Genomic DNA, 12,540 nt, shown 5'->3' with positions numbered 1-12,540 from the left:
TGTTCCAGCTCAGACATCTGTAGAGACGTTAGCACAGTGGCTCTATCATCAACTGGTGCTTGTGATGGTTCACTTCCTTTCATGCAATGTGAAGCCCACCAGAACCAAACAGAAATGATTCTATGTGACAAAAGTGTGAAGAACATCCACCATCAGCTGTCCTGAATGGGCTCAGCATCATCATGATGGTGCAGCAACAGTTTATGATCCTGAATATTCATATTTAGAAAGATGCTTGACTTTGACAAAGAACAAAAGTTGAGAGGGTCGATAGAAATGACGAAGTGATAAGTGCGGGATCTGTCTGTCTGTCTTTAAGGACGTCAGATGGAGGAAATGCTCTGAATGGCAAATAAACTCAATCAACACATCAGGTCACCGTGGTGATTTTATAGATCAATCAGCATCATCACACCTCCTCCTAAAAATGCTGCTGTGCCTTTTTTTCGGGCAATTAGTCGAGGAAAAAAGCGTGGTGCGACTTGGTAGCCATGGGAACAGGATTTCCCCGACGATGGAGGTGAGGTCTGTGTTGCCCCGGGTGATGTCAGCGACGCCCCAGTGACGTTATCCCAATCTTAGGTTAGTGAGGGTTAGAAAGACAATACTGGATCATTCAGCCCAGACCAGTGGATTTACATGATATGCTGAACACGGGTCACACATACACACACACACACACACACACATATATGATAGCAAGACGTCACACATACCAATAACATTATTTTACTTACTTCATCCATGCATGTAAAACTCAGCGTTAATGTCAGAACCCGAAAACAAAATCTCCCTGTGACCTTTTCATAATTGTGAATGAGCTCATAGAATAATAGAGCATAGAATGAGTCGCCTCTAGATAGAGAGGGGGAGTGACAAGTGGAGGGGAGGGTATATACAAAAACGTCAGCAAACAGACATTCATTCTTTCTCCCCAGTTTCATCTCTCTCTGTCTGCCCCCCCCCCCTCTCTTTCTCTCTCTCCCTCTTTCTCTCCCACCCCCCCTGTGTCTGTGTCGCTCTCTCACCTCTCTCCTCTCATACAGATAAGTCAGGCAATGCATCAGTGTGCAGCGTGGCAAACAGCTCCTCTGCTCTCACTCCTTCACCTCTCTCTTCTCCTCTGCTCTCACTCCTATCACCCCTGCTACCCTCTCTCTCTCTCTCTCTCTCTCTCTCTCTCTCTCTCTCTCTCTCTCTCTCTCTCCTCCTCCTCCCTTCTTCCCTTTCTTTTCACCTCCTCACCCCTCCTCGCCTCCTTGTTTTGCCACTATGGTGAACAGATAACCACCCAGCTGTCTTGCTGAGACCATGGGTGCCTGCCTCTGCAAAGGTCACAAAGGTCAGTCCACCTGTCTGCATGCATTGTCTGTCTGTCTGTCTGTCTGTCTGGGGGTGAGAGAGTTGCAGGTCAAAGTTTGGAGCTGCAAAACGTGTCGCATTTTGTGTGAGAATATTGAGATGTAAAACTGATGCTGGTTGAATGAAAGATTTGTAGCAGACATTTACGTCTGACAGGGGACTTTCCTGTGTGAATACGCCACAGTAAGTACAAATTAACTAACTGTGTGGAGAGAGCCGTCATCTCGAAACTTATTTACCTTCCTATCTTGGCTTTTCTTGATCTCTGTGTTGAGATTGGTTTTGGAAAAAAAGCTGGTGGGAGGTTGATGATGAGGCGTATGACATCCAGGGGGATTGTAAGGATCAGCAGAGGACATCAGGGTCTTGAGGACGTCTCACAGCTCCATCTGCAGCTCACCTTCAAGATGTCCAGATATTGCGATGTTGCTTGAAGTTTTTTTGAAGAAAAGTTTTTATCTGTATGATTTTTCTCCCTTGTATCTCAAAATCTACACGGATGTCACAGCTGGATACAGGGACTCTAATCCAACACATCTAACTCAGACTCATTTAACACTCTGAGGACATTTCCTGTCAGAGACGTTTCAGGATGAGTCCTCCTTTAAGCAATAGAGCAGTTGTGCTTGGTGCTTTCAAGCTGTGAAGAGCAAGGCAGAGATCGGGCTTCAGAGAAACAGATATGTCTGCGTGTGTGTGTGCGTGTGTGTGTGCGTGTGCGTGTGTGTGTGTGCGTGTGTGTGTGTGCGTGTGTGTGTGTGCGTGTGTGTGTGTGTGTGTGTGCGTGTGTGTTAGGGTGTGGGATTTAATGTCCTAAGGACCCAAGACTGGTTCGGAAATCCCAACACTGTCTCTTGACCTGCTATTAGGATCTGATGAAGCCACACACCATACACAGCCCTCTGCATAAGTGTGAATCTGTGTATGTGTGTAAATGGAAGGGTGTCACTTCCCCTATGTTGCTTTAGTGTTTCCATGGCGACAGCCAATTGTCTTGAAGACACCTCTCTAGGGAAACCCAAAGTGTGTTTGTCTTTTTGTGTGTGTGTGTGGTCAGTGACCTGTCTAATGATGTTAAGTCTCCATTAGCACTGGCCACGCCCATTTTTCTCTTCGTCATTCATGAGGCTCATAACCAAAAAGCAAAGAAAATACACAAGGATCGCCTCCCCCCTCTCTCTCTGTCCCTCCCTCTCTCTTTCTGTCTCTCTCTCTCCCCCTCTCTCTCCCTCTCATCCCATTATATATGAGCCTCGCTTGACCCCTGGTCTTCAAAGACAACTATGTTTTGGCTTCAGAGACCACAGCCTGTGTCTAAACATACACATCGGCTAGGAATTTGACCCCAGTGTGTGTGTGTGTCTCTGTGTCTCTTTGTCTATGTGTGTGTGTGTGATTCCCCACAGAGTTCCACCACCCTATGACAGCATTTCAGAGCCAATGTGAGGAAGGTCAGGCCTCAACTGTCAAGGTGGGTAATTGACCTCATTTACCTCTCATTGGTTAATAACCTTGCCAGCATCTTCACCAACGATGAACGATGAGCGTGAACCGATGAACGAGGAACGATGTTCCTCCAGAAGAGTCAATACACCCAAGAGGTCCTTATGTTGTCAGTTGTCTTTGTAACAAGCTATATCTGGGATAAAGGCAATAATGGCATGATTTTATATATTAAAAACTAGATTTCCTACAAAGAGATAGATTTTTGACCGCATATACATTAGACATCTTACATTAGCACAAATTGTATGAAGAATGCGTAACGCCAGGTAACAGGCCTTGATTATGTAATTTAATATTCATTCATTCAGGCTTGTTAATGTCTCAGTCGGGTTGTGCAAATTCCTTGATGAGCTCATACAATTACACTTACACATACTCACAGAATGATTGAACATTTAATTCCATTCATGCATACAGCTTAATATTACATGAATTAAGTGTGTGTAAACTTAAAAGTTTTCCACAATTCCTCATTGAATTCTTATAGAAAAGAAAGTATTGAGACGGTCGTAGCTGCCATCAACCCGTCAGCATGATGATGTAATGATGAGATTTCAGAATTTCAGAATATATTTTAAAAATAGGAAAATGATGATAATGCAAGGCTGAATATTTCTATCTAATATGCCAATAACATGCATTTCTATGTATGTTTGAATTTTATAATCTGACTTCTTGGACTTGACTTAACCTCCTGACGTAGCTTTTAGATGAAGATTATGGTGTTAAGGTTCAATTCTACATGGTGTACAAGTACAAGCCAATGATAATGGATTGGATAATGGTGACGCTGTGCTGGATGTCACTTAAAGCTTTGGAAGATTAAAACTGTTTATACATCACTGACTCAGCAGTGATGTGAAGATGCGTGTGTTTGTGTGTGTGTGTGTGTGTGTGTGTGTGTGTGTGTGTGTGTGTGTGAGTGAGAGAGAGAGAATTACTTTTGTAGCTAATGGTATTTAGAAGTTAGAAGATGTTAAACAGATGTTTGAAGGCTTCAGTACCTGAACCTCTGCTACCACCTAGTGGTGATCTAGTGTTAACACACAGAACACCTACTAGTTGTTCATTCACACGACAAGCAAAACATGTATCTGATAATATTTAAGAGAACTTTCAAATGATCGTTCAGGTTGGATCAAAATCTAAACAAGTGCTCATTGGTGTGTGACTCATCATTTCTCGAAAATTTCATAAACATGTTTTTCCTTGGCGGAGGTAATAAGAAATGTGAGTGATGCCTTAGCAGATAAGCGCTTACTCGTTCATGTCATGACTTCATATATTACATCCGAGTGGAGAAATCACATGTTTCAATAACATATAGCTCACAATGCCTGCCTGAATTTCATTAGTGTGGTTTTAGGGACTCGTGATTGATTATAGTTTTCTCAGGTTTTTCTCCTCTCACAATAAAATTCGGAGAGAACATCTTTCAATCAAAATGTCTCATATTGATCCCATAGCACTGCTTTTTGTTATCTGTACTGTCTGTACTGTGTGTTTCTGCTCCCATCCGTCTCTGCATCTGACCTTCTCAAAGTGACTTGAAGATGAATGTATCTGTTCATCATCAGCAACATTCTCCTTGTGGTTGTAAAGAATGCACATCATTGGCTTGTGTAAGGTTTTTAATGACTCACATGATCAATATCAGTAAAATATCTGGTATTCGTTCAACAAAAACAGCATGGTTTTCAGTTCTTCATTTCAGTTCTTCTTTCAAGTCTGCCAATTACTAATTTTGTGAAAAGGGTATTATTATTATTATTATTATTATTATTATTATTATTATTATTATTATCATTAGTACATTTACAGAAATTTACTGACTTCATCAGAAATAGATCCCACGATATTTAAGCTTGAATAAATTGATAGAAATAGCTTAATCTTATTGTTACAAGGCTGTGATGAAGCTGATCACTTGAGTGGAATTTCATGGCATTTTTATAAACCACTGAAAAAAATTACTGTGCTGTGTGTATTTCTAATGATTAAATATAATTGTTAAATGTTTTTTACTGCATATACATTTCCCTATTAATCAGCATGACTCATAGTGGATCTATCATTGCTCATCCATTATGTAATGGCACATTAGTCTGTTTATGTTTAAATCATAGAACAAATACAGCATGATTTTGACAAACACTGTCCAGTTTGCCCACTTTGCTCATTTCACTCTCCAAAAACCACGAACCAATGCCCTAATGAAGTAATAAACAAATGCACTAATGCACTAATGTCAAAACATGTATTCATTTGTTGCTTGTAGCTTTTACTCTCAGAAGACTCTGAAAACACGTCGATCTAGAATGCAATTTCCACAGTGATTGCACCTCTCTGAGCGTAAACACCAGACTGTTAGAGTTTAAAATACCTTCCTTTGATCACAGTTCATTCAGACTAGGTGAAGTGAAATGACAGCTGTAATTGTCATTATCACTTGGTTTCCCTCAAAAGAAAAGTGGGACATTGAAGTGTGTGAAAGTGTGAAAGTGTGAAAGTGTGGGTTGAGTCATCACACATGGGATGTGATTGAAATTGCCAAGAGAGCATTTGTACCTATGTGATTGTTTGTGTGTGTGTGTGTCTGTGTGCGTGCGTGAGTGCGTGCGTGCGTGCGTGCGTGCGTGCGTGTGTTTGTGTGTGCAATATTTCTGGGTAAAAACACCTCATAGCAAACAATGACTCACATGGCCAACATGTGATGTTAAGGGATCATCAGGAGGAAAATCATTCCAACTGCTTAGTCTGAATTGGACTATATTTGGTAACAAATTAAAGAAGGAAAGAAACAAATGTCACAGTTTGAAAAATTTGATGCATGTTTGATTAACAATATTTAATACGGAATCTATTTCCTGCTATGGGCTGAAATTTGGTTGACAGGCTTCATTTTGCTTTCTTTCAATTACTAAACAAACTGTAGCCTCTGCCACCTCCTCTCTGTGTCCATTAAAGCCTTTTACACTGACACTTCTGCAGACACATGGACAGACCAAACAAACCAACAAAGAGCCTCAGTTCTTAATGACTTTGCTGTCGGAACTGTTCACTTGTCAGTTCTCTCTTCATTCTATCTTTTGGAGTCTACTGGGCCCTCAGTTATGAAAGAACAAATTGTCTCAGCAACACAACTGACTACACCCACCAAAACAGTACAAAATGACCTGTCATCAAGTTAATAATGAGACTGCTTCCCTATGTCTCATGCTTTTCATGTCATAGTAAAGAAGAATATTTATGTTCCTACTTAATTGTGTGTCATGTATCACAGGATGGTCAGGATCCCTCCAGTGGCAGCACAACAGAAAAAAGCAGCCGGTATGACATCGGCGAGCTGGCAACCTCCTCACTGATTGGTAAAGACTGAACACACACACACAAAGTCATATGCAAGAGAGAGAGAGAGAGAGAGAGAGAGCGAGAGAGAGAGAGAGAGAGAGAGAGAGAGAGAGAGAGAGAGAGAGAGAGAGAGAGAGAGAGAGAGAGAGAGAGAGAGAGAGAGAGAGAGAGAGAGAGAGAGAGAGAGAGAGAGAGAGAGAGAGAGAGAGCTGTGTTTTATTATAAATGATACACATGGGGGCAGCAGTAGCTCAGTCTGCTGGGTCGACAGCTGTGAACCGGAGGGTCGCCGGTTCGAGTCCCCTGTGTGGACCAAGCAAGCAGACTGGTAGCTGGTGAGTTGCCAGTTTGCCTCCAGAGCACTGCCGAGGTGCACATGAGCAAGGCAGCGAACCCCAATCTGCTCCATGGGTGCTGAAAAATGGCTGCCCTGCACCCCCTCTGAAATGCATGTGTTTGTGTGTGTGATATGTAAGAGATAAATTTCAATTGCATGTAATTTGTGTGTGAATTGCATGCAACATGATGAATAATCTTAATCTTAATGAGATACGGAAAACGTCAAGCTGGGACACTACATTAGTAACCATGGGAGGTTAGAAATGTAAGTTCCTTCCAACATCTCTCACTTTTGACACACACACACACACACACACACAAACACACACACACATTTTCCTTCTCACCTTTGTCTGGGCTTCTTCCTCTTCCTGTGTCTGCCTCCTCCTCCTCCTCCTGTCCTCGTCCTGCGTTTCTCTGCTTCACCTCCTCTGCTTCCCCTCACTCTGCAGGAGCTTGATTATCTCACAATGCCTTGATGAACTTTTCTCAGTGAGAGCTTCTTTATTACCCTGACAGTGTAATTATGAAAGCATTGAAAACCCCATGAATACAGATGCATCCAGATGGCCCATTGGCTAACAGCTGCTTTGTGACTGACCAAACTAGATTCTAAAGGGTCAAATCATATCACAATTATAATTTGAAGTATATCATGGAGGTATCATTGCTACATTTCTGTCATGAAGTGTAGCACTGTAAATTAACAGAGAGATAAGGCCGTTGTTGAGCTCGCTTAACAAAATATGTATCCCACAATCCCACAATTGGCCCCTGAGACTGCAAAGATCCATATGTAAAAATTAAAGACTAGATCATGAAGAATCTTTGTGTTCAATGTTGCCAGTTTCCCTTTTCAGTAGAGTTTATGGAAAACAGATTTAATGACTTTTGGTGTACAAGTGGTCATTTCGCCCGATGGTGGCTCGAGAAGGAATTTCAAGGAGTCACCTAAAACACTGGCTCTACAGAGAGGCCTGGCAGATGAAAGTGAGAAGAATGGTGGATAGTTTACTAACATGAGCTGATAGCTGACATTACAGTTCCTAACCCTACTTACCCTACAGTTGCAATAGCTGAGACAGTGTAAAACAAGATCTAAAGAAATACAATGGACATAATAAACCAGATAAATAAGCCAGGTAATGACGGTCAAAAATAAGAGTAGAATGGAAAAAGAAGTGGAGAGAAAGAAAGAGCAAGAGAAGGAAAGGATCAGGGAGAAAGAGAAGCCCCAGGGAGACAGAGTCCCAGTTCAAAGGGAATAAAGAAGAGAGCAGAAGGTAGCAGAGCACAGATAGACGAGACAGAGCCTTTTTCACAATGGCCTCTTAAATAGCCTTATCCTGGACATGTACATACTTTTGCTACAACCAATGAAAGACTGTCACATCAGTTTTTTGGAACACCCACTGACAACAGAGTGAGATGTGTGAATGTATCCACTACTTTGACCCCTCACCGAGGTTAGTGGATTGAGATAACATTCCTTCACAATTTGCATATTATACGAACCCCCATGTGACACAAAGGTATGAGGCGTGATCTGAGAACATTGTTAGACCATGCAGCATTCCTTTCTGTGGTTAAAGCATCATCCTTGGCCTTTTATGTTGAAATTAAGATAAGATTAGCCCTGAGATTACTTTGCAGTCTCTGTGTAAACACGTATTAGAAACTAGACAACAACAGACCCAAGCACAGTTACATTAACACAGGAACACAAGTAAATAATGGCTTCATTTTGAGACGTCCACAGAGGTTTAAAGCCAACAGGCCAACTTCTGTCTTGTGTGCAACAATTTGAATGTCTATTTTGCTCTTACATGTAGAAGGTCTACAAACACAATAACCAGTGACATTCTGTGACACTTCAGCATTTGATTTAATGACATTTTAATAATGACTAGTACCACTTCAGCCAGTAATTATCAAAGGTTCCCATGTCAGACCTTTAGGCTCCATAATTCTCTCTGTTTGTTCATCTGCCATTCACCTGCTCTGCTTTCTCACACCAGGCAACTAAGCTTTCCCATAATGCAACACATGTGTCTTCTTATAAAGTGAGTGCCTCCTGACTGACTCAGTGGCTCATTCTATTAAACTTATAACCTTTTGTCCACTCTGAGCTCAACCAAATCTGAGCAATCCTGTCAATCACTACCAGTAAAGAATAAAACAAACAAACACAAATAAATAGATAAAGAAACGACTAACAAAGCCAATGAACAAATAAAAACAACAAATTGCAAATAAATAAGAGACAAGAAGAAAAAAATGTTTTTACTTATATATTACCTATAGCTAAATTTCATGATTTAACCAATTAGAATTAGGGTGTGTTATTATGAACATGAAATGCCATGAGCAGGCCCACATGTAGTAACACACATTTCTGTAACACTGCCTCATTCAGTACCTGCAGGGATGAAGGTGTTGTGTAAACGTCACTACACATCAACAGAGGCTCAACCTGACAGCTGCCTGGTGCATTCAACAGCACAAAGCAGAGGAATGTGATGATTGTGTGGGTGATTGTTGCTCCCCCTGACCCCCAGAAGGTCATATTCCTCATCTCTTCATGCTCCACACACACCTGAAAAAGCTCTGTCAGATTCGTTTACTTAGTCAGGATTTGGAGGCTTTCAAATCCTGATTGGCTAAACCCACCTGAGGGAGCAGGGAGAGATGGAACGTGTGAAGCCTGTGGGGTCGTGAGGAGGGGGATTGGATCTCTGTCACACAGTTCACAGCCACAGCAGAACACACACAACAAGCGCAGAGTAAACACAAGCTGTGTGTGTTCATGCAGAGTGCAGAGCAAAGCGGCTCTGCTCAAGTCAAGTCTGATGGTTTTTCTCCCTCCTTTTATCTACCAGGATCCATTCTCACTATGAAATCTGACGTGTTCCACTTATGTTTTGTTATTTTCCTCATCTGTAAACTTACTACATTCTCGTTTTCTGTTATAGGCTTGACAATTTTCTGTCTGTGTCTCATTATTCCTTACCTGATCCTCTCCACTTGTTATTTCAAAATGCAGCATAACTTTCTGTCTCCATTCTTTGCTCCGCCTTTGCGATTCATTTCTTACCTCTTTTGTCCATTTTATCATTATTGTCTGAAAGACTTCCTGCCACATTTTGGACAACTGTGAACATGATTTACTCTATTTCATCATCTCTGCATTCGGTTTAGAATGATCTGATGGTGAACAATGAAATGCATGTTTTTCACCCACAGTCATACCTTAGTTACCTCCTCAGAGGAAGTTGTGTTTAGTGTGTTGTGAGTCTCTACTATCATTTTCATTCTTTATGGTCATTTATTTATAAAGCTTCTTTCAGTATCTTACCTGGTGTAAACCGTTCTCTCCCCTCCTTCTGTAGGTCTTGTAGCCACGATAAAGGAACACATCACCAAGCCGACGGCGATGGCCCAGGGCCGAGTCGCTCACCTGATTGAATGGAAGGGCTGGGGAGGAGGCGGCGCGACCTTGGCAGGCGGCGGCGGATGGAGGAGTGGGGCCGGGAGTAAAGGTGGTGGAGGCTGGGCTGGGATGGGGGCAGAGCTGCAGGAGGATGAGAAATTTTACTCTCAAATGACCGACGAGATCAAGGAAGCTCGCTTTGCTGCAGGTGAGGCATGACGATGACCTGAAAAAACAAGGAAGAGGAATGAGGTGTTGCTCAGCTCCCTCTGAACATTGTTTTATTGACTGACCTGCAGAGAGAGAAAGCTTAAGATTAACCACGACAGGGACTCTTATTCAATTATGTTTCTGACTTGGAAAACAACAGGAGCTGGGCTTCTGAGAAAAGCAACATCGATCTTTGTTTGTGTCTTTTGTCTGGCAGGAGTAGCTGAGCAGTTTGCCTTGGCCGAGGCAGCCATGAATGTTTGGTGCATGAACGACAGCTTCGAGCAGCCGTCCACCAGTTTACAAGGTTTGTCACGTAAAAACACGACATATGTGATCAGTGCTGCTCTACTCAAGCTAAACCTTAATCAAAGGGAGTGAAAAAGAATAAAAGCAGCTACTGGAGACGGCTGGAATATTAAAAACAAAAGCATCACTGCTGTAATGACCTCCATTAAGATTTGGCTCATTATGCTCTCATGCTTTATTACACCCTAAAGCTGCCAGTGATTGGATTAAAGAAACAATTCAGACAATGAAATTAATTTTGCCCATGTATTGGGGGAAAAATGTCTACTCGAAATCTGTTCCCATTTATCAGCTTCATTACGTTGATTAAAAGAAGGGGGAGAAAAACAAATACAGGCAGAAGCTAAAAACGAAAGGTAGGTAATATGAAGGAACAAAGAGAAAATGAAGAACAGACAATTCTTACTCTCTTCTCCCTCCTCTTTGATGCAGCACAAAGCCACTTCCTGTCTCAGTTCCTGCTGGATGGTGGGAGCGTTGGTGTCCCCCAGCACCTGTACAGCATCCACACCCAGACATGTGACAGCGACAGAGCAACCAACCTGATCCCTCCAACAAAGACCGCACCCGTCTGTCCAGCAACCCACGCCAGGCAGGATGGAGCCTGTGGCTTAGAGACAGGAAGCACTGTGATTGCAGAGGCTGCTGTCCGACACATAGACAGCAGCTCGCTATCAGAAGATGATGTTTTTTATAACTAGGATCAATCTCTGAAAGGACCCTCAGAGAGAAGACTTTGGTCTCATCCACCAGCAAAGAAAGACATCAATGAATGTTGTAACTCAGGCCGTCTGGGAGTCTCAATTCCTGAAATTGTCCGTCTGGAAACTGACGGCAGATACAAAATGTATTTTCTCTTTGTACTTATTCATATGTTCATATCGAGCTGGACTGTGATGAGTGGTGTATCATCTTGACATAAAAACATACATCCTATTATATGTACTGTACCATAGTGATCCATCTCTCTGCTCATCTCTCCATCCGTTCTCTACATGGCTACCTGCTTGTTCTGTATATGGTTGTGGGAGACCACTCAATTTATGGATAATTATCACAATGTATTGACTATTTGCTACAAGTTACATACTGTAGCTTTAAGGAAGTCACAAAGATACCCATTGATCTGTCTCCCAACTACGCTGAGGCATTATCGCCACAGTCTGAGAGCGACAGGTGACAAGTAAGCAAAGGGCACGGAAACGGAGACAAAGCAGGTGTGTTTTAACACGTCAGGACAACTGTGTGTTTGAGACAGAGTTGGCAAATGAATGGAGTCGTGAGTGTTACCTGTGACTGTATTCTTTACACGTTGCTCTGCAGTGCATCACAGTCTTTTCCCCGCTTCTGTTTTCTCTCTGCCGCAATGAAGAGTTCAGCTGAGGCAGATCAGACAGAACCAAACACTGTGTATGCCTCATATGATCATGTCCCACAGAAAAAATAAAACCCTCCTGCTCACTTAAGGCTAAGTTGCTCCCATACAACAACAAAAGCTGTAGGAGAAAATGTGATAAAACAATACAAAGATGACATAACACAATGACAAGTCATGTGGTTGGGCTTAAGTTTTAGGTTTTCAGATGAACACTGTTAACACACATTGGCAGGATGAATCAGTGTCTAGCCACATGTTTACTGTCATCAAATTCAATTGACTGTTTGAAGAACAAGGGTGTCCATTCTCATAAAAACATCTTATATTACTTATATATACTACAGCACATACTAGTGACAGTTGATTGTGTTTCCCATATGTCTCATATTGGATGCAACACCTCTTTTGTGATGCTTAGACTGCTGGTAGAATCAGGATGAGAGTTTCTGCTGCACATCTGTTCTGTTTAGTACAATCAGGACAGATGGACATCCTGCTCACACACTTCATGGCAAATTCAATTATTCTATTAGAATCAGAGAAAGAGAGAAACAGGAGATGGAGAAACAAAAGAGACAAAAAAAATTGAGTGATTTCAGAGATTTCAGTTGCTGGTTTCTGGTTTCACTGAACACATGCAATATTGTAATATTAC

General features: G+C 42.0%; 1 protein-coding gene across 1 annotated transcript; it reads left to right on the top strand.

The window, feature by feature from the left end:
• Positions 1-1,182: 1,182 nt before the first annotated feature.
• On the top strand, positions 1,183-11,208 carry fam131c (family with sequence similarity 131 member C). Its single transcript, XM_076166155.1, has 6 exons — positions 1,183-1,342; positions 2,769-2,833; positions 6,152-6,236; positions 9,948-10,196; positions 10,416-10,505; positions 10,940-11,208. Exons 1-6 carry the CDS (start codon positions 1,312-1,314, stop codon positions 11,206-11,208), a joined length of 789 nt encoding a protein of 262 aa, XP_076022270.1. The 5' UTR covers positions 1,183-1,311.
• Positions 11,209-12,540: the final 1,332 nt, after the last annotated feature.

Source organism: Genypterus blacodes, unplaced genomic scaffold, assembly GCF_046128005.1.
Source record: "Genypterus blacodes isolate CSIRO-AG114 ecotype Tasmania unplaced genomic scaffold, CSIRO-AGI_Gbla_v1 ptg000156l_1, whole genome shotgun sequence".
Taxonomy (NCBI): Eukaryota; Metazoa; Chordata; class Actinopteri; order Ophidiiformes; family Ophidiidae; genus Genypterus; species Genypterus blacodes.
Note: the sequence above shows the minus strand (reverse complement) of the source record. Positions and strands in the feature narration are given on the sequence as shown.